Source organism: Pyxicephalus adspersus, chromosome 5, assembly GCF_032062135.1.
Source record: "Pyxicephalus adspersus chromosome 5, UCB_Pads_2.0, whole genome shotgun sequence".
NCBI classification, from domain to species: domain Eukaryota; kingdom Metazoa; phylum Chordata; class Amphibia; order Anura; family Pyxicephalidae; genus Pyxicephalus; species Pyxicephalus adspersus.
Window position 1 is genome coordinate 127,919,961 of NC_092862.1, and position 23,273 is coordinate 127,943,233.

The 23,273-nt window shown below is 38.0% G+C and overlaps 1 protein-coding gene across 1 annotated transcript in view; it reads right to left on the reverse strand.

The window, feature by feature from the left end:
* SVIL (supervillin) overlaps positions 1-23,273 on the reverse strand; it is a gene marked incomplete in the record, with an annotated part of 88,479 nt that overhangs the window by 8,074 nt on the left and 57,132 nt on the right. The window contains 15 exon segments of the mRNA XM_072413402.1: positions 1,133-1,339; positions 2,099-2,204; positions 3,153-3,301; positions 3,822-4,101; positions 5,319-5,466; positions 5,604-5,779; positions 7,292-7,437; positions 8,752-8,899; positions 10,617-10,753; positions 11,466-11,621; positions 12,617-12,789; positions 16,259-16,436; positions 17,346-17,432; positions 18,748-18,837; positions 19,185-19,335. Coding sequence (XP_072269503.1) covers positions 1,133-1,339; positions 2,099-2,204; positions 3,153-3,301; positions 3,822-4,101; positions 5,319-5,466; positions 5,604-5,779; positions 7,292-7,437; positions 8,752-8,899; positions 10,617-10,753; positions 11,466-11,621; positions 12,617-12,789; positions 16,259-16,436; positions 17,346-17,432; positions 18,748-18,837; positions 19,185-19,335 — 2,332 coding nt within the window.

Genomic DNA, 23,273 nt, shown 5'->3' on the forward strand with positions numbered 1-23,273 from the left:
TGAAGTGCTTTTACTAGTTGATGCAAACCCAGAAATTAGGACCCTTGTTACAAAATTAACTTAAATCAGAGCATTTATGGTGAGGGCTGTTATATGAGACTTTAAATGTAATTGTTTTAGATTAAAACAGCTGAAAGTGTTGCTTTAGGCCGCATTTAGTGCTGCTAATTCCATCAAGTAGCTGTTAATATTTGACTACATACTCCAGACACACTATAGATAAAATCTACCAGACAAAGTCAAGTGCTGTGACATGCTCCATGCTAATCACAGAAACTGGTTCAATATGTATTGTTCCAGCAAACAGATGTCCACAGTTTAAACTGTAAAGCCGCATACACACGTGCAATTATCGTCGTTGGAAAGGATCTTTCACGATCATTTCAACGACTAAGCACTGCACGATGCATGACTGATGCTGTAAATACAGCACTGTTCTGCTCTGTGTAAAGGGGAGGGGGAGAGCGACAGTGGCACCCCGCTGCGCCCCCCCCCCTTCATTTGAATTCCGATCATTCGTTGTACATCGTCTAGGGATCTGACAGGACGGTCGTTAGGACAACGAACGACAAGCACTGTACACAGTTTAGATTCTTGTCCGATATTGGCCCCAAGCGGATTATCGGGCGAGAACTATTGGATTATCGGGCAAGAACCATTGGAAGTGTGTACGTAGCTTAAGATGCAAATCTGCCATGAACCAAAGTATAGGTGAAGCACCCAGGTTTAGGAATACTACCGAGTATGAAGAGACATTTTTAGATGTAAAAATTCATAAATACAAAACCTAGAAACCCATTACCTAAATTGCATTTAGGCACACATACAAAAAAATAAACAAAGTATAAAACTTTTAATCGGAGCAGGGCCAATTCTACAGAAAACTACATAAATAAATGTCTCAATGGCCAGATTTCTATTTTTTTTTTGTTAGCCTAGGGCATTGAGAAAAACAGTGAAAATAAAATTGCTGGATTTGATACAGCTACATATAAGGCCCTTAAAAAGGTTTCAAATGACTGATTTCGCTGGTACAATAACCTGTTTATTGTACACCTCTTTAATAACTTAATTCAATAGAACAATTTAGAGCTATTTAAATACTTAAGTTGTGCAACCCCTTGTACTTACCCCTCCTTTATTTTGTTGGCCGCTGTCCTTCCAACTTCCTTTGCATGGGTTTGTACTTTGCAGCCTTGCCAGAGATAGATGACGGCTTTATTTACATTGAGAAGTATCATAGATGTTCTGGACCTCAGGCTGCTGCAGTGACAGGCCACTTCAATAAGGTTACCCTCCAGAGGAACCTCACCCCGCACACAGTACAACCTCCAGTCACCTTCAGAGGAAAAGAAAGGATTTTGTTATACAGAAGAGAGAGCAGGGGATGAATAAAACAACTTTTTATACAACTATTTATAGTTTTATTATTACAATAAATGATATGACATACAATAATCCAGCTTTGCATTAATGCATCATTAAATAGACCGTGTCACTGTCAAAGTGTGCTTAAATGCCCCCCTTAACCCACTGGTACTTGCCTCTTCCCCATTCCATCCTTTATCTTAGCTAGCACTAAAGTACCCAATTATGGCTGGAGTTCTGACTGGGAGAGGGAGAAGCTGCACAAGGTGCCAGTAAGTTGTGCTGCTTATGTGACAAAAAGAATGCAAACAGGAGGAAAAGGCAGGGAGATGAACAAATCAGTCTACATCTGTCTACAGAGAAATTTAGGGTACTTAACCCAACCAAAGAGGACTGTGCTGTGTGGCATAGACAAGTCATTTGTTTTATATTTCTTGTATTTAGTGTATTTATGTTTCTGTGTATTTAGCAGCTTTCCTGGAGTTCAGTTTTCATTCATCCAATACATCTCTAATCCTGTCTACCTGTTAAAAGCCACTGAGACCTTGGATGTTCAGTAATGACATGATTTGTGAATAGCTGGGGTGAAACTCAAAGTACAAGCCTCTTTGCAATGTGAGCCCTCAATGAATCCCTAGACATGTAGGAATGATTTGGTATACGATAAAGGAACTCTCAGGCACACTTAAAAACACAACCGCAACACATGAGAGGACCGATCCTGACGTACTTTGTGCATTCTCTTCTTCCTCTTCTCTCCTTCCAGCATGTACAATCATTCCTCCCTGGAAACATTGCAGGAAACATGGCGGTTCCTTCCCCTGAAGCACTTGGACCTGTGGGAAATTTAGAAAATGTCAGCTGCAACGTCAATAAAAAGAAAAGGATTTGTAAAGTGAGGGACATTGCTGGGTTGAAGATTACAGCCATTTGTTAATATCAAAATATTTTCAGCAATATTAAATCTGCTAAACTGTCCAGAAGTATGAAAGTATGAATAGTACAGTGATGTGTAATATGTCCAAGCTATATAAAAACTAATAATATAATTAATATTATTATTATTATTATTATTATTAATAGTGCACTGTGCAGAATCAGAATATCCATAGGTTCCCCAGGTGGTTAAAATGCCAAGATGCAAACAGGCAAATTACAACATAGTTGGGCCCTTAGCCAGCCTGCCCTGTTACACCTTGCTATTGGTCCAGCACTTTGAAGAAAGGACTTCTTAGACAATAGAGACATAAGGAGAGCGAGGTCCAAGTTAGAGCCAGCAATTAATGTTAAACAGTAGAAGTGGGTTGATTATGAATACACCTTAACAAACCTCTGTATGTCTCCCTTTTTATTCATAAAGCTAGCATGACATTTAAAACAATAATGGTGTTTTTTAAAATGCCTCACTGCTAATACTTAATGTATATCTTTAATTTACTCCCTAGACCAATGGTTCTAGGATAATTAAAGGTGTACCTAATATGCATTCAGCAGCCAGGAATCGGTGAATATTAGTACAGTCTAATAACCATATTGTGACATTTACAGGTATAATATAGAAAGCAGATGAAGCTCCAATAATAATATATTCAATTTAGGTTGAACATAATTTTGATTAAAAAAAAAAAAAACACCATATAGTGTCCGCCTAGCTCAGGTAGGGTGTGCACAGTCTCTCTGAGCTCCAGTCTTTAGTGATAATCAAGTCTCACTCCTCACTATAAATCACTGAGCAGCAGGATAAACACAATTACAAATCAAAAACAAAAACACTAGTAACTGACCTGTGCACCTCTTTCTTCATCCAGCTCAATGGTCATTAATGCAGATGTGCCTTTCTCGCTCACCGTAGAATGGCGGCCATGCCAGAAGAAGTATGCACACTTTTCCTTTCCTGCCACTCGCACATGCTCAGTTTTCTGCCGCTGTCCAACTGCAAACAGAATAAAATATTGTAGAACGGTCATGTGTACAGAACGATTTGTATACATATAAAGAGATAATATTGTTGTCCGAGTCCCTATTAGAGAGATTTACCCTCTCGATTTGCCTTCCATGGCCACTGAGGAGTTTCAACATTTATAGTTGGCAACAGAACCTAAACTGAGGGGGATTGCAATAACCAAACTTGTTCATGTGAGAATTGTCTAAACGTCAATTTAAAAAGAATTCTCATTTCCGGTTCTTTGGGGCTAAAACTGATGACAAGAAAAACAGACATTACTTATTGGGTGTGTGGTAGATTGGGGTGGGCACATGATAAAAACCATACTATAATGGCCGATAGAAGGGAAACACTTTAGACATATTTACCAAGACAGCAATTTTAAGCCATACCCACAGCAATCAACCTCATAACTACTACAAGACCAAAGGGAATTGGTTGCCATTGACTGCTTCCTGACATTAATATCAAAATCAACTATAGCAACAGAATAAACTTGCTGGCTCACCTGTAGTGCTCACCATGTACTTCCATTTTACCACATACGCATCCCCTTCATGGAACTGACCAATACTTTGTTTAGGTAGCCTACTATAGTCAAATTCCAAAATATGCCAGACATCAACAGAGACAGTCGTTATCTCATGTTGCCTTCCATCTTCTCCTTCCATAAGTCCGTAACCTCGATTCACATTAAATCCATCTAGGACGGTCCCTACTGTTGTTTTGGAGACTGGCACCATCTGCATGATGTCATAGCCCTTCACATCTTCTTGCTTTTCTGCCTGCTACAAAGAATGGATTGTTAGTTGGCTCATATTAGATTTATTAAGAAATGCAACCACTATAAATAATTGGATATTTGAGCCCCACCCAGTACAATCTGGTTCATGTTAATATGTGGCTTTCACTATATATCACAATCCCACAGAATATTAGATTACAGTTTCCACTGGCTATTTGTCACTGTAAGCTGGATGTAAGGTACCTTTGATTAACCCATTTGCTGATGTAATATGATTTAGGCAAATAGAATTAGGTGAAATCAGATGCTAAAAAGGGACCAAGCTATTCACCTAAATGTGGATTGATTGTCAAATTCAGAAAGGGCACAGTATATTCAGGGCAGACATTTGGCAAAACAAACTTTGCCGTCAATAATAACATTGCAGGAGGGGATATGGTGCGGTGACTTTGGGGATGAGCTGCAAAATAAAATTGACATAATAGTGATTGACACAGCACAGTATATGGCCTGGTTGTATCAGCTTAGAAGGGTGGGGTAGTGGATCATATCTGCACATCACATGAGGGAGGCATCTTGCTTGTATATGTTAAAGCACTAGTCTCAGGGTCTTTTATATGAATCTTTGCCAATCTGACATTAAAGGAGAGACTAACAACTGTGAATTCCTTTAACTAGGGCAGAATGCCACCTTTTGGACATCAGGGCACGAAAAAAAAAAAGCCGTATAGAACAAGTATGCAAATCACGACTTTACTGGCTGCATTGTGGGTCAGTGACTGACTACTGAAGCCTGTAACAGCCAAGCACCTAGCAGAGGGTCAGGAATGGCCAACTACATATTTCTTTTAGCAGTTTACAAGTTCTCAAAAGCTCAGAAAACACGGAGAGCCCATTATTGTTTGCTCATGCGATCGGATAACGCTTTGCAAATCATGCACCGTGGCTCATCTCTTGAGGATGTCGGTCAGGAACCATAACCAAAATTAAACTTCTTTATTATGCCTGTCTAAATTGTCCCCTGCAGTGCCCTAATCACCCTTGTTGGGGCCCCAGTACAATAACAGATGGGCAGTTCACCTAACCATTCATGCCTTTCCATACCAGAATTCCCATAACTGCAATCATTTTCACATATAACCAAGAATGACTGCTAGCTGGAGTGCCAGAAGAACAAGGTCATAATTTAATTTTACCCTTTAAAAAAAATAAAAAAATCCTACACACTTTTATAATGCAATATAGATTTAGTATTTTTGCCTTTTGCTTTGGGAGTTCCTCACACAAATTCTTCTCATTGGGCTTCTTCATTTCTGTCCAGTCCAGGAACTTTTCTTTGAACAGAATCGTTTCATTGTGTTCCGTCAGTCGACCAAATATGGCCCAGTCTGGACGTCCTGTTCCTTTTCTGTGAAATAACATTTAAAGTGTTAAACTGGTGTCTTGTGGACAGAGTAAGCAGCCTATTGTGTAAAACTGGCCAAAAAAGGACATATATCACTGCAGCTATATGCATAAAAATATTAAAGATAATAAAATAATTACCTTGGTATTAGAGTATTGCATTCCCCAGGATCTAGAGGATTAATATCACAATTCTCATAATCAAACAACCCATTCCAAAGATGTTTAGCTAGCTGGAACGCCACCTTCCGCTGAGCCAATGTCACCTCTTTACCGTGCCACACATACACCTCACTGCCAAAATCAAACACCAGAACCTGCAAGAACAACGAAAAATATTATACAAAAACAAATAAAGGTTTTCTTTTTATTTCAAGTCAAAGGACATCCACTATTAGTAAAATGTGTAAACTGTTCAAAGGAACTTGATACATAAAATATAGTAGTACAGATGAGAATTTGTATGATAATGCTGCTTTGAAAGAAGAAAATTGCATAGTAAAATAAATAAATAAAAAGAACATAAATATGTATATTTCATCAAGTATGCTCATCATGCTTTTTAAACAGGCCCCTTAGAGTTGGTAAAACAAAAGGTCAAAGCATCTTTTGAGACCTTAGGCAAGAAGTCCTTGGTCTCAACAACATTGATCCTTATCCATAATCAGCAGGAATTAATTGTCAGTTTATACACATTCCTCAGAGAGGTTATGGAAACAAAAAATGCTATCATGTCAAAGAGTGAAATGTCACTAATAGCATCAAGAAGAGGATTCTTAAGTGTAGAGAAAATAAGTTTCAGAGATCCTATGGCGTCACAGGGAGTGGACAGGGCAAGGCACATGAGAAATTCCCTGAACAAAGATCCCGTAGAGCCTGGATGCAGCATTCAGATTGATGCGCATCAAAAAGCAGCAATATGAGACAATATACATAATAAATACTAGGGTTAAATATATAAAAAGTCTGAGGCCATTCCTCCTCCAGGTGGCAGTATGAACCAAAGTTGAAAGTTTTTTGTGTCTAAAAGAGCAAAAACTATAATAAACTGGACATATTACTAAGAGTTTATGGGAGCTGCCAATGCTGCTTTCTATATATCACTAATCTGGATGTAAAGCTGATCTTTTGCTTTCAGTCACCTAACCAAAACAAGCATGAAGCTGTGGGACAATTTGTGTGGCAATTATCAGAACATCTCAGCTGCATACACATTCTGGGTCAGGGATTCAGAAGTTATTAAAGACAGAAGATCAGGCGGAATTTTTTTTAAACCAAGGTAACAATAGCAGTTTACAAAATATCTGAGTTTATACCTCTTTCAAGAGCACAAGCACGCAGAAAGTGGGGTCAAAACTCCTACACTGCATGTATGTTGCAGACTTACTGGACCAGCACAATCAGCAGGCAAACTCATGGATGTCACCGTAAACAAATGTCCCGATAAAAACAAGGAATTATTTCTCAATGAATTAGTGGCCCTGTGGCTGTATACAAAAACTGGATATTCATATAAATGGGTTCTCCGTCCTGCTTTCTGATGGGGCCAAACATTCATATCCAGTGCGCTGCTGCTGCAGCATTACTAAGATGGTTTTAGAGACAAAGGCAGAAGAGCCACAATGATAGATGGAAACTCAGTAAGAATTCCTCTAATACAATTTCCTTCATAGTCATCCTCATTTATCAAAATGTTTAAATAAAGAAATCATCAAGTTGACCACAAAAGCCACAGTGATATGGCAGAGTTACTATAACAGGATAAACTGTTCTTTCTTTAGAAATGCAGATAAATTGCATACTGGGTTTTATTTCTAGGGATCACTAACCTCTTTTGACTGTAAAAGTGAGCACCGTGGGATTTTACCCCAGAATTCATCTACAGGCACCAATTTATCTTCAGTCAAGCGATAGATGCAGTTTGTTTCGATGATTGCATTTTCATATCGTTCATCTTCCTCTGGATTTCCAGCATCTGCAGGTACAACAAGGACAAAAACACAGTCACAAAATGCAGGAGTCCTGGAAGTATTACATTGCAGTTCTGTATCAGTTAAGTGCTTGCAGGAAAACATGGCAGGAGATTAGCTGTTTTTAGCTATCTGATTGTTCTTTACTTCCGTCCTGCTGCACCCTAGTTAATTTGCCAATATACAACCTTCTGCACCTAACAGCAAAGAAACTACAAAGATCACACTCAGACAACAAACTTATAAACATAATATAGTAAGTGCGGTCTAATTATCAGCAAAACTTTACAAAAATACTAAAGGAAGCTAAGTGGTCACTGCTAACCTTACTGAGCTGGCTGAGTGTTTTCCATAACCAATCTCCAACAATCAGGCAGAATGTCACACTGGGTTATGAGTAGCAAGGGAACCAGCATTTGTAAAGAGAAACCCAGCTAAAATATGGATGCATATTTTAGGATGGAGGCGGAAGAGGTTAGTTAAACTTTTCAATGCTGTCTGGATCTCCTGTAAAGGTATATTTTTCTTGCTTCCTTTCTCAATACACAAGAAGTGAGGAGGAGTTTCCTGCAAGAATAAAAGCATCTCCTACTTCCACATTTAAAAAAAATGCTTTATTCATGTCTGTGTCCAAAGTTTCAAATTCCCTTTCCGTTCCTGTATTATTGACAGACAAAAGGCGAGGTGGGGAAATCTCAGCCAGACAACATAAACCTGACAGGGGTCCTAGCCCTCCATCACAATATCCTAAATTTTACACATCCGGAGATCCAGACAGCATTACTAAGAGTAAATAATCACTGCCACCTAGATTGTAAGCTCTTCTGGGCAGAGTCCTCTCCTTCTCTTGTGTCACCGATAATATCTGCCGGTCATTTGCAACCCCTATTTAATGTACAGCACTGCTTAATATATCAATGATATATAAATACTGGGTTTTAAACTCTTAAAGTAGGGGGTTTAAAGTCTAGGAATGGTTATGACCTTTGCAGGGCAAGTAGGCAAATTTAACATGCTGGGAGGTGGTAATAGCACATTAACCTGAATCTTTAGGGTATTTAAAGGGTTTTAAGGGTCACTAATCCAGGACTGCTAGGTGAAGCAGTGGAAACTTTCAATTTCCTAATTGATTAATCCTGACTCAGTAAAGATAAATCTGTAGATGATGCTTTCTTTAGGTGGGTTTATTATTGCCGCCACTGACCATAAGACATATACACGTGCAAAGGTCATCATTCTAATCTCAGGAATGCACTCTTACATAGGATAAATAGGCTTGTGCTGAAGTACATCAAAGTTCCCAATGAGTCACCAGTTACCTTGGTATTCAGTCTGGCCGCTCAGAAGCTTCCAAAAGTCCCGCGAAGCATGAGTATGGGTGTTTATTCCCTCCTCCACAGTCTGCACGTATGATGCTCTGCACCCCAGTTCTCTCTTTGTCTGGATTATGGTGGCCAGTTCGGAAGCCTAAATGAAAAAAAAGTTTTTAGTTATAGAAAACTGACGCAAAATAAAAATGTATCCCAAGAATGGTCTCTCTGCCCTATATAAATGAAGCCCTCCCACACGCCTCATTCTCTTTTATTAGATCATATGGTCCTTATTATATCTCTTAAAGGGTAGTCGCTTGTGGGTTATGGACTCGTTATATCTAAGTGAACTGTTAAATTTAATTTTCTCCCGGATCAAAGTTCTTCCAGTTAATATCTGTGGGAATTTTCTCCAAGGATTTTTAAGGGAGGTTGTTCAAAGTCTGCAATAGTACGGTCTTTATTGCCATCAGTCTTTTTTTTATTAGTATTTATTTTCCTCTGTGCAGATATTGCTTTATTATAACAGACTGGCCTGGCACAAGATGACTTGTTTTGTCAGGTGCCCCCATTATTTAAGAACTTTTAATCTTTGAACTGGTCCTGCTCAGGACAAAAGAACCTTTCCATTAACGGTCCTTCAGAAAAAGTTTCCTGGTCCATATGGTGATACCCAAGTTCACCATTAGAGTCAATGACCACTAAGAATGCAAGTTTGGAGTTTTGATCTCGCTGGCTACACATTTGCTATGAACACAACCAGTACTAAAGGTAAAAGATAAGCTTGACAGTTGGGGGAGAAGTTTTAAGGAAGCAAGAGAAAGTCGGATATTTATCATGGGGCACTTCTGCTTTAAAATGAGAATCATGAAAGCGGCCATTTTTGTGAATTCAAATTGTAGACAAATGTAAACCTAATTGGCTTCCATGCTATCTGGGTTATATTTCTGGAGCATGTAAAGGCGATAAGGAATTCTGATACATTTAGAGCATTCAAGTTTTGGATCTGATTCATAAAAAGGATAGATGCATCAAATAATACGCATTTACAGGAGGCCAGCAATGGCAGCTCTTGTATGTCCTTTTTTTTTTTTTTGACAGGGTCACTTTTATTCTTCATTGTTAAAGGAGAAGTCAACAATATATGGCTACTCTGTTCTCAGCAGCAAGATTGGCCTGATTTTTTATATAACAAATAAAATTATATTTATTGTTTCATTTCATACACATCTGGCTCTTAAGAGTTATTCTTTAGTATGTACTAATACGAAAAGCAACCAATTAGATCTGACTCTGCTGAAGTCAGACAAGGATACAATAAATAACAAATGGTTATGACTTTCTACAAGGGTTTTCCACTTGAGAACAAGAACTCTATCCATATAATAGGCAGATAGATTAAACAGTGAATTTTTGCTTGAAAATGTTTTAAACAAAAAAGAAAAAAAAATCTTTTTGCAGCAGGGTGAGCCAAGATAAAGTTTGTTTTTGCCAAGGGTTTTCGATTCAAAAACTACAAAGCTAACTTGAAATAGTAAGCTGCAATAACCTCAAAATGACCCCCTGCCCTTCAAATGCAACTATCTATAAATTAAGAGAATCATTCTGCATATGAGCATTGATGTCATGACACCACTGGCAGGATCCTTCCCAGAGGATTTCCTGGCTATGAACCAGACGCTCTTCAAAGTGTTCACACGCTGTGAGCCGTGTCAGATAATTCAAGAGGCTGCGCATAGATCCGTCTCATCATGGCCATATATAGTATTTTGCATGACACAGCACTTCCCGATATTTGTATCCATGCAATAATTTGTCACAGCACTTCAAAGTGGTGGCAGGGTGACAGAATGTCAACATCTGCGGACACTAACCTTGGCTTTCTCAATGACGTTTGCAAACTCTCCAACCCACAGGAAGCAATAGAGTGGAGAGATCAACAGGAAACAGTCCCCACTGTTCAGGGAGGATGCTCGGGGCTCCACCAACCTCGACTGGACATGTCTACGTCCTAAGGAAAGAGAAGTTTTTGTTGTCAATGCTGGACTTTTACATGCTTGCTGTTCCATATATAGATTTGTATTTGCTCCCTTTGATGGTTATCTGAATATCAGAAATAGTCTGCATTTCCAGAACAACCACCATCGATATTACAGAATACAAGGATAGAGTTTATAATTGAAAAAAAAAAAAGTCTGTGCAGGTTAGCAGAGAAGTACAGAAAGCATAATCACTTTGCATCACTACTAGGGAGGGTGCAAAATGTGTTTATACACCCTACACCAGTCTTCATATATTGAACCCTACCATCTTCCCATCATGCTAGAGATGTAAAGAAGACCATTGCTTTTATACCGGTTAGATGTGCCCTATAATGACTACATCCTGGCAAGATACGTTTCAAGCATCAATTATCTTTTTTCTGCCTTATACATTCCTTGTTCTGTCACTCCCACTCAATTATTAATTAACTCAATTATAGTAAGTGAACTATTTTAGTAAATTGCATCCACCGGTGAACAGGGTTGCAGCACAGTGTACACTGGCAGATATGTGATTGGCCACCGCTACTTTGAAAATAAATCTGCATTTAAACGTAATAAAAATAGTAAATGCAGTAACATTCAGCAACATGTTTTTCTAAATACACCAAGAATGGCAACTAGGAGATTGTAGAGATTGTCCTTAGGCCAGGCCGAATGGCCTAGTCACCTGTTACTTACCTTTAATCTGTATTAACATAAGCTTCTTATAGGGCACAGCGCTGTTGTTTGAGTGTTGTTCTGTGAGGTTAACACTGCGTAAACTGACACTGCTGAAGTTCTCTTTACTTGCTAGCCCAGCAAGGGCCACTTCGGAAAAGTTTGAGTTCTTGGACACTGAAAGAAAAAAAAGTTAATAAGTTTGTTGTCCATTTTAATCAAATTTTTCATCATTTCACAACATTTCACCGAGATCACATTATCTGGCCCAACCAACCCTTCTACAAAGTGAACATACACTTCCAATCAATTTTTGTTCTGTATGTAAACCCAAATCCCCTGCTAGCACACTGCAGGGAGGACCCTTTATCTCTGTGTAAAAACTCAGTAATTACAACACATTACAAAATGTATTAAATGTCTCAATGCAAGCAGCCACTCCCGTGCCAATAGGCTCATAAAATCATCTGTAATGAATAAAGTATCTAGACAACAACAGTCTGTAGTGAGGGGAAAAGAAAATGACAAAACAGCACCTATTATTATTATTATTATTAATAAACAGGATTTTTATAGCGCCAACATATTACGCAGCGCTGTACAAATAAATAGGGATTGCAAATGACAGACTAATACAGACAGTGATACAGGAGGAGAGAACCTATAAAGATTAATATAAAGATTTTGAAGTGCTTTGAAAATCCATGCAAATTCCCCGAGTCCGTATCAACTACAACACTAGTCAAACCCCAGAAACAAAGTTGTGCAACATAAATTTTGCCCATTTTCAAAATGCCAACTGTGAAGGGAATATTTGTGGAAGGGCCAGGTATTATACTGTGCAACTCCTCAGCACAGCATTTTGATTAAAATACTAGATAAAGTTGAACATTGTGTGCAATTCTCTTCTGTCATATAAATTTATCACTGTCAGCACTTCACTGTTCATGTATATTGAGCAGTGCATGCGCAACTCAGTGCACAGCCTTGGCACAAATTCTGTTCCAGTAACTCCCATCTGTGTGAGTTATAGATCACCTGGGCTTTGCCAATCAATTGGCAGAATACCTAAAACACAGTAGATTATAGGTAGAAGATGGCAATGCCAGCGTTGGAGGGAGTCACTTTGCAGGATAAGTGTCATAATGTGCAGACATGCTGTGCATACATACTTTTCTCCACTTTCATTCGTTTGGACTCCATAAAGGCTACATTCAGTCTGGTCTCTGTATATTCCTGCAAGAGGTCTTCTCGAGCAGCGAGCATTCGCAGTGGATTTCCTGAGGCTTGGACTCTGCGCACGGGCCTGACTGAGCGTTTGTGTTCTGCCACAGTGGAGGTTAACCTACAGATCAGAGGGAAGAGGTCATCCAGTGTTCATTTCTGCACTTTATGTCATTACAGCTTACTAAACTCCTGAAAAATATTAAATATAATCAAAATATCGAGACAACCGACTTCAAAATGTAGTATCTACTACACAGGCCAGTGGGATCTAGCACAAATCCGTGCCCCTGCTTAATATTAAAATGCTCCCACTGTTTTCAAAGAGAAAAAGTATGGGGTAGTGCTGGATCAACAGCAGACAGGCAGTGCAATGGCTTTACAATAGAAGGAAAAATGATTATATGAACAGGCCATAAATCTGCCTGTATGATAATTTGTATGTTCAGGAATGTTTTTCTTTCTTTTACATTTTCACAGAATTCAGCCAAATGTTATCTGCCACTAATTTGGTCACATTCCAGAAACCTAAAACAAAACAAACAATTTCATAAAAAATGAATACACCTTTGTTCGGAAAAATCACCACTGCTTATAGGGTCCCATATATGTCAGGTGTGGTTATCTTTCTAATTCTAGTTATATTGGAGGAGGTTTGATCATAACTTATTCTGCAGTTTTGGACAGACCAGAGATATATTAGAACTTGGTATTACTGTCTGTGCACCCACTGGGAAGATTAATTTCCACTTTTTGTCCTAGTGACTACTGACACACAATATTACAGTTGTCACAGAGAGGGAAATCTTCCAATGGAGGCTTGTTATACATACTTGGTTTATTTTGCCTATATTTTGCCTTCTCTGGTTCCTCCCTCCCACTTTTATCAACACAAATAACATTTTTATATAAAAAACAAGTTTAACTTCATATTTTATCGGACCTAGTGATAGGAGCATGCTAGGGGGCTGTTATCCTAATTTTATTTAATACTTAGTAAATCACTGACCTGTAAGAAGCATGCAGTCAATGAAGTCTAAAAGATTGGCGTTGTATTCTGCACAATTATTCCTGATCAGCCAGAACCTTCCCCAAAACATGCACCCTTTAGTGCTGCAATATTTTCCCCCAACATTTTCTCTTTGAGGCTCTGCCAAGCAGTAGATGATACCGCTGTTCTCCCTCTGGTCCTTTGTATCTGGCCTATGGTCTGATATGGGGGAATGCTTGCCATTTACGGTAAGGCATGAAATATACAGACTAGGTGACAGTCCATCAAAAGGATTTTATTACACCGAGTGCTTGTAAACAGACTGGAAGCATGCTGTGGTCTGCTCCACAAAGCCCCATAAACAGGCAGAGAGCTTCTGGAGTGAGTAGAAGCAATAAAATAGTGATGACATTCAATATGCTGTATGCCCACTGCTGCTGGCTTTACCAAAGAGAACTACTGGTCTTATATACATATTTACAAGATAATCTTCAACAACCTCTGTGCAATTTTTACTACAGGATTCAAGCCTGATAGTGTCATACCAGAAACATGTTCACAGGATCTAGGCATGGCAGTGTCAGTGGGAAGCATGTTCACAGAGGAACCTGGTAGTGGCAATGGGGAAGAACATTCTCAGAATATTAAAACCTTGTTGTGTCACATAGGAAATGTTTATGCTCAGACTTCAGAGCATATGGAGGCATGTTCACAGAGCATAATATTAATATTAAATGGGATTTATATAGCGCCAACATATTATGCAGTGCTGTACATTAAACAGGGGTTGCAAATGACAGACAGTGATACAGGAGGAGGAGGAGAGGATCCTGCCCAGAAGAGCTTACAATCTAGGAGGGGTATTAAGTAACACACAATCGGAGTGGAGATTTGTAGCATATAAATCTTGCAATGTAACACTGGAAGAACATTCACAGATCTGTAGAAGTTATTTATGCTGTTGGGGAGTTCCCCTCACTTTCTGTCTGATAAAATGTCAGTAGGAAAGAAAGCAAGGAGAAATTGTACTCGGAGGTATATCAATTCAACGTTGGCTTGACATGCACTTTAATGCTACCATCACTTGCTTGTCAAATGTAGATGTATTTCCACTTATTACACAGGCAAAAACTTGTGCAAGTTTTTATTAATAAAATTGTATAGGTCAGATTGCAAAACTAACAACAACAAATGGACCACCAGTACTTAGAAGTAACAGTAGAACTTTGCATGTTTTGTAACATCTAGAAAAGAATGTATTAGAGACAAGCCTCCAGCTGTGTACTTGAAGCCACAGGGGGAAAATGAAGGTTGATGGTACAAGGGTATAAAGAAACTAAGGTAAACTCTAGGAAGACCCATGGGTCATGGAAGCATGGGAAAGTCTGGACGAGGACTGGGAAAACACAACTATACAGCCACTATGGGTATTGTAACACCATAACAGCTGCTCATAATGTAAACAGCTACATAGTGCTACTTTACAGAGCTCCTAGCTGGGAGCAGGGATGAAAAATGATTGAAATACTAGAACATCCTGAATTACCCTAGCATAACTCCGTCTGTTGTAATTTATTTCAACATGGAATCCACGTACAAATTACATGGATCAAAATATCCTTCCAAGGCTACAACAATTTCAAGCTATAACTTATTAAAAAATTCTAAAATACAGAGAAAAACATACACAATTGGATTGCATCAGTGCATACGAGTATATGAAGTAAATCTATACAAAAAGATATACACTGGCTGCCAGCATCTCTGGAAATGCCAGCTTCCTGGTTATTTAAGCGATTGAACATTCTCTGCTACTTTTATTTTTCTTTTTTTGGAGGGTCAAATAACATTCATAAATTGCCTAAACAAATTGTTTAATTAGTTTTAAATTTTCTTGCTAAGTAATCTATAATTGATCTTTTTAAAAATCCCAAAACTCAGAGCAGCCAAATAGTTCAATATATATAAGCATATGGCAAAAGTTGTGTGAAGTTTGAACAGAACAAGAAAATCATTGCATGCTGACCCACATGCAAAGGCTGATTTGATTCCTAATTAATTTTTAATTATTGACATAGTTGTAGTTAACACATTGACAGGTTGCAAACCATATAATGGCCAACTATAAGCAAGCTATGCCTGGAATATCTAAACTTAACAGCCCATGGGCTCTTCTTACGAAGACAGAGGAGTCATTTTAAGACAAATCCTTATTTTCTCTTAATATTTTATACTGAAAATAATAAATTGTTGACACATTATCCTAGCTTTGCTGAATTAAATGAGCATTTACCGCACAAACCCATAATTTGAATATATGAAGGTTAGAGATCCCAGCTACACAAAGCTTCAGGTATATACTTCTTTATGCTATTTAGTACCCCTAGGTTGTAAATTTGCACATATATCCATTTATACAAGAAGCCACAATGCATTATAAAGGTTAAGTAAACCATAGTAAGCAACCATGTTTTACTTTTAATAAAATAAAGCTGCTGATAGGTTGCTAAAGATTATTTTTTTTTTTTTTTTGTAGCTCTGGAATGCATGATATTGAATGGAGGGATTTGGTTACAAATAAATGAAGATTACTACTTACTTTGGTTCATCAGAACTAAACAGGATATCAAAGTCATCATCAAAGTGAAAGTCCACAGGGCTGGACGGGATCTCCAGTGGACGGTAGAACCTGTTGAATGTCTCATCATCATCCAGCTTCATCACTTCTTTTACTGATTTACTGGTGACGGAAAGTGTTGTGTCCTGAAGACCTCCAACTGATGAGAGACACAAATTAGTGCTAAGAGTGAGAAATACAAGGGAGAGTTATGGCCAAACAAAATAGAAAATAAGAGACCCATAGTGATGCTCAAGAGGGAACAAAGCCGAGCACGACATTTCTGGATTTCCTATCCCCAAAGTTTTTATTTTTACATAGCACCTGGGTATGCATTGTACACATACTCCGTTTTCATTATCCAGGTAGGAGGCATAAAGAGGGTATCAACAATCAAACTAGCATCCACTATTAGTTGGGAAAACTGGCAAGTAAATACAGGTTTCCTGTAAAAATACAGCAGTGCTCCCTCTATCAGGGGTAAGGTCAATTTTTCTTTGGGTCAGGGAAGCAAGGAGGGCTGAAGCCAATTAATCTGCATGTGAGTTTTTAGGATGTGGGAGGAAATCCAAAGTGCCCAGAGGAAACCCACAGAGACACAGGGTGACCACCATACTAACTCCATGCAGATCACAACCTGAAAATCATTTACATTGTTAGATACCTTTGAAGCATTCTGAATAATTCAATTATTGGGAGCTACTTAAAACTCCCCAATACACTAAAAGACAAATATTCTGGGAAATGTCAATAAGGCTATCTCACTTGGCAAACATACAATTTGATAACTTTTAGCATACTTGTTTGATAAGTGCAAAAAGGAAAAAATAGCTGTTGGTCCTATTAAAAAATACATTGAGATCCTAAATTTGTGATGAAAAATTGAAAAAGTAGTGGGGCCAGTTCAAAAATGATCACCAATGTGGAACTAGGGCAATACAACCTTTGTGTACAACCTTCTACGACCATATCTTAGCCATACGACCATATCCACTGTTAGCCTAAGACCATAGCTTTATGGTCTTAGGCTAACAGTGGATTTCATGGACGTTTCACCAATATCACTCACCTCTGTTGTGTAACCTGCCCAAAAAGGATTCAAGTTTATCCAACTTCCTATCAGACTCCAAGTGCAGGTCAGGTCTGGCTTCAATTTCTAAAAAAGAGCAAAGAATTTTAAATAAATCATTATGTTTCTTTCACCAATCCGAAATGCAGCAAAGCATTTGTCCATTTGAACTACACTTCTATGATGGATGCTTTAAACAATATTTTATAGGCTTGTAAAGAATAGGAAAAATATCCCACAGGAAACAAAGTTAGAGTACTACTTTAGCAATTGCCAAGCCGATTAGGTAAGTATGACGTACACTTGTTTAAATGTATAACCTCCACAATGTAATGTCACTTGAAGATATGAAATATCTACGTTTAGTCTCCTATATGAAAATACCATTTGGCACCCTTCTTCTTTCTGGCTACATGACCAATGGCAAAGCATGCAAACCTTTCCTTCTTGGAAGTGATTGCATGATCCTAGCCACAACATAGGTGACAGGAACAGGCAATAAATTAGTGAACACTGTGTGTACACCTTTAGAAATTGAACTTACCCTTCTATAATATTAAATAAACATCTGCATTTTAAAGGCAATTTCCAGTGGAATGCAATATTTGTGTCAATAATACAGCATTGTATAATCTTGATCTACTGGCTTATATGCATATTTAGGGTTCAAAAAACTACTGGAATTAAAGAATAAGAAAGAATAAGAAAATCGAGTCTTTTCAGTCAATTTGAGCATACAGCAATTAAATTATTAAGCCATACCAATCATAGTGTAGACATACTAAAAAGTTTAAACATACATGTAGAGACACTAATTTTTATTTCTAATTACACCAAATCATTTTAATGAAAAGGCAGCATTTTGTTCGTTTTCTGAATGCTCTTGTAAGGCATATCAGCATTTCTATACCACAAAGCCAAAAGTTAAAAAACATTTCTACCGCTGGACTCCAGATGGGGCTAGGTTATTAGGAAAGAGTTACACTAAGTGAAGAAGTACAAGTCAAACCAAAAATCCCTGGGCACTTGGCACTAGGATCATAGACAAAAGCCAAAACATATCAGCTTGAGGCAGAAAAGGCATAACTGAAACAAACACTTCATAAAATTCTCACATCCTATACTATACAAGAGACAAATCTTCAACATTTTAACATGCCATTTTTGTCTTAATGTTCAGTTTATAAACTGACATTATGTGATATTAAGGCTCATCCATATAAGTACCGTATTTTTTGCCATATAAGACGCACTTTTTCTTCCCCAAAACTGAGGGGGAAAAGTTAGTGCGTCCTATACGACAAATGTGTTAAAAAAAATAATTAAAATATTATACTCACCCGATACCCGATCCTGCGTGTGTCTCTACACACACAAACATATATCTAAATATTTTACGTACCTTCAGCAGGTTTGGAGACTGCATTCGTAGACTTTGGTTTAAGAGCCATTGGTGATGCGACAGGTGTAAGAGCTGTAGGTGAAGCCAAACCTAGATAGAAACAATATATATTATTACAATAGAAAACTAAATACAGATATATACAACTGAAAATTAAAACTATTGCTGGAAAGAACCTACACTGTAACTACGGATCATACACACTCAGATATTGAGATGGATGCAATACATCAACAGGCAGTTCATAAAGAATGTCATTTAGCAACACAGGGCAAAAAGATCAAAAACCACCCCCTACCTCGTATATGTGAACTACTTTATCATCCTAGGTTACAGGTCCAGACCTTTCAGATCCTTACTCCTTAAGTGCACAGGACAGCCATTTCTGCCCTGCCTACCCATTGACCTGGTCCTGGCAACAGATTTAGAACACAAACCTTTTTTAACCATGCGCCCGGCAACGGAGAATTGAGTAGAGTCATTGGAAGCACCTAGACCTTTTGACTTCCAGGCTTCTTCCCTGACTGTGATTTGTTGCTTCCTTTCTTCAATGCTCATATGCATCCCATTGCCAGAAGTCACTCTTTGCTTTAAAAAAAAAAAAAAAGGAAAAAGAAAAAAAAAAAGGAAAACTAGAGTTAATCTTTGCAAACAAAGGGGCCCGACCCAAAAAAACTGCAAATCCAGAATATATATTTATATATATATATTTTTTTTTTCAAGGAAATGCTTTTATTTTTTATTTGTCCAAAAACATCTACCTGTCTTTTTAAAAAAAAAAAAAAAAAAAAAGGAAAAAGAAAAAAAAAAAAGGAAAACTAGAGTTAATCTTTGCAAGCAAAGGGGCCCGACCCAAAAAAACTGCAAATCCAGAATATATATTTATATATATATTTTTTTTTTTCAAGGAAATGCTTTTATTTTTTATTTGTCCAAAAATATCTACCTGTCTTTTTAAATATGGATACATACATGACCAAAAGAGGCAACTTTCTGAACTTTGTTTACATTTGTATACATTTAGGTAAAATGGTTTTATTGAGAGATAGCACCTCCATACCCACATAATCCATTAACTATGTCTGTCCTTCTCGGGAGGAGGAGTCGATGACAACTGTTCTTTCATAAGGTCCAAAGATTTTACAAAAAGGTATTTTGTCCAATAAACCAAAAGGGTTACTAAGAAAAATAAACCCAAATAGGTCTGTTCTGCACAGGGGGACCATAATACTTATATGCCCCACTGCTGATTCACACTATAAAAGAGCTAAAGCATCCATCACACTTTTTTGGAATGTTGGGTGCCTGCTGCCCTGCTGAGTGCTTTGGTTCATTTAGATGACCCCAATGTCACTACTAGAGATGTATGGGCTGATAGACTAAACCAGAGAACGAACACAGAGGGGAACAAATGCTAAAAATTCTTTAGCAAGCTTTAGTAACAAGGGTCACCAGCAAAAAAGACATTAGAAGCTCAAAGGCAATTCAAGCCAATCAAAAGCACCTAAAAGCATACTGCTTCTCATTCACTTCAGTCGAATTACTATGTACAAGAATTCTGCATGTCATGGCCTTAAAAGTGCTGTCACCAAATCAGCTAGCAAGCAGCATTCTCCAAAGGCATCCAGCCACGGCTGTGCGGGTGTTTTTGTGGCAGGTCTACTGTAAGTGGCCTAGACCGGTATTTTAGCTTGAAATCCAGCACAGCAGATATATATAGTTGGCAAATGACAATGACATTGTGCAAGGCTCCTTTTATAACCACAACAGGAAGAAAGCATTTCTGGTATTTTACATCTGTATCACTTTATAGAAACTAGCCTTAAAGCATCGAAAATCTAGCACACAGGAGCTATTCAAGCCTTAATAATGGATATTTGCAGAGCCTGAAAACTCTGAAAAGTTGGGCAGAGAGAATATATGAAGAAAAGATGAGAAGTCAGTACCCACATTTTTCTTGTTTTGTCCTATTGATAAAGTTATCTGGTTGCTATAAATGAAGGATTCCAATCAACAAGGGAATTTCTCTATATACATCCTTCACATTCATTCTTCATTACCTAGAAAGTTCCCGACAAACAAGCATTTGAATTTCAGTTGTCCCATCATGACATTATTTTAATGGCCCATGACACACCATGTAGAGAGGGAAAGATGACAGCCTTGGAGCACAAAATCTTTTCATGGGGATACCAGTAGTGTTTTCCACATGGGTTCTTCTGAAGCTATCCACCATACTACCAACCCCCAGCACAAGGCATGATAGCCTTTAAACAAGAACTCAAAATAAAAAATAAATAGGAAAACAGTAACTTTCCCCACTATAAAATGCCTGGGTTCAATGACACCCAACATCTCTAAATCCACTTTATCAAAGCCCAAACCAGTGCCTCTCTCTGGGAGGTTGCTGGGGTTTCTGTGAGCAATGAAAAATTTGTGGTTCTTAAATCAGTTGCCAGCGACACCAGGGATTTTTTTGGCTATTTGTATAGATTGCATTCCTCCCACCGTCCAGAAATTTAAGAGGTGTTCTTTTCATGACCGCCTCATCAATGTGCTGTAAGCTGTGAATAATGTTATTGTCAGGGTTTCCCTAAAACCAGACACATTTCCAAGGGTTCCCCCAAATAAAACGGTTGAGAAAGGCATGTAACTTGCTAGAAAGTAAAGGATAAAAACTGTATAATCACTCTTTTTTGAACTGATTTGGCTTCTTGGGTCGCGTTTTCCTTTTTCTAAGTTCTGCTGTACAAAGACTGATCGACGTTAAAATGAGGAATATTTGTACTGCTTTCATTGAAAAAATACATCCAATAACATATAATTGAATACAAAATTTTTAAACTGAACACTAGGTAGATATTAAAGGCAGAAGGTAGAAATTAAATCTACTCATAGGAAGAAAAATAAGTTTTAAATGGTTCCTGCAAGTAAGGAGATCTTCTAGCCACAAGGGTGATGCAACTTACTGACATTTATCCAATTCTAAAACATCAGTCATGGGCAGTCTGGCTCTTTAATAACAGCTAAATGGGTAAACATAAAAAGTTGTATACACTCTATTATTTCAGTACCAGAATAAATAAGGATAAAATGTACAGCACTGGTGTCTCATTGTCTAGTAACTAAAAACTTTTGTTATTACTCAAATCTCCCCAGCTGATCCTTCTCTTATTATTGCTGAGAACATCTGTAATAACAAATGACCCTGAAACGGAGTATTAATACCCCAGAGAACAGTTAAGGAAATGAACAGAACCACAGCTGTCAATGGAACAAGGGGTTAGTCCATTATTGATCATTAAAAAGTGCTATGATCATGTACATTCATGACTACTTAAAACCTGTACAAAGAGTACTGTGCAAAGTACAGTAACACATAATTGTAATCGCTGCCGCTTGGAGAAGGTGGACTAATAAAATATTTCAGATTTTCTGTCTAACGGTGCTGTGTTAAATAAATTCAAAAAATTATTGCTGATTGTTGCAGGTCCTGGTACTCAAATACGGCAAATTGTTCCCGATAGGTCAAGGAAAGAGCATTGTGTAATTAGAACTTTGGAATGTACAAAGGCATTAAAAAAAGTGTTCCTTAATAACAAGACTAAAATATATTTACCCTTTAAAAAAGCTGTTCAGAGCTGAAGTTGGAGATCCAAGCAACTTGACAACCTAAGTTTTTGACTTGAACAACAATGAAGCACATACCAGGCAAGCAGCTAATTCATTTATCAGAGCTCACCAATGGTATCCTCCATATCAGTGTTTCTTAACCAAGATTCTGTGAATCTCTAGGGTTCCTCCAAAGGTTGCTGGGGGTTCCTTGATTAATGCACACTTGTGCCAACAGTGACCTTTTTGGCTATCTGTAGGGATGAGTTTCCACTGGCCAGAAATGTAAGTGGGGCTCCCAGAAGTCCTCAAAGTTGTTTCAAGAGTTCCCCAATATTAAAAAAAAGGTAGAGAATGGCTGCTCCGAACATTTTCAGTTTCTAGGACCAATTGAAGCCTTTCCATCTTCATGAACATGTTTTTTTCATGCAATTCATTAAGGCATCCTATTCACTTTAAATAGGTATTTAACAAGCCTCAAGGCTCAAAACATACCTGCATAATTTTTGGCAGTGCACACAGCATTCACATCTGCGCACTGTGGTGAACTTGTGGTTAGGAAAATAACCACAACACTTTCAGTTCTGTGTTCTTATGACTGTAGAAAATTGAATTTTAAATACTATATGTGCCAACTTTTCAGCAAATAATAGTTGAATAGGTCGGGGCCAGGAACATAAGGGTCAAGTTCCATGGTGCTATTTAGAAGTTGGGGCTCTGCAGTGAGTGGTCCCAGCAAAGGGTGGAAACTTCCGTCATTGTCCAGAGCAGTCCTTTGTACATAATACAGGAATCTAAAAATATTTCTTAATGTAATTGTGTAGTCGGGTTAACCTCATACACTTCATAAATGAGATAATATTCCCAGGAAGAGGGACATGCACTAATGGAGAGTAGCGCAATCCCATGTAGTC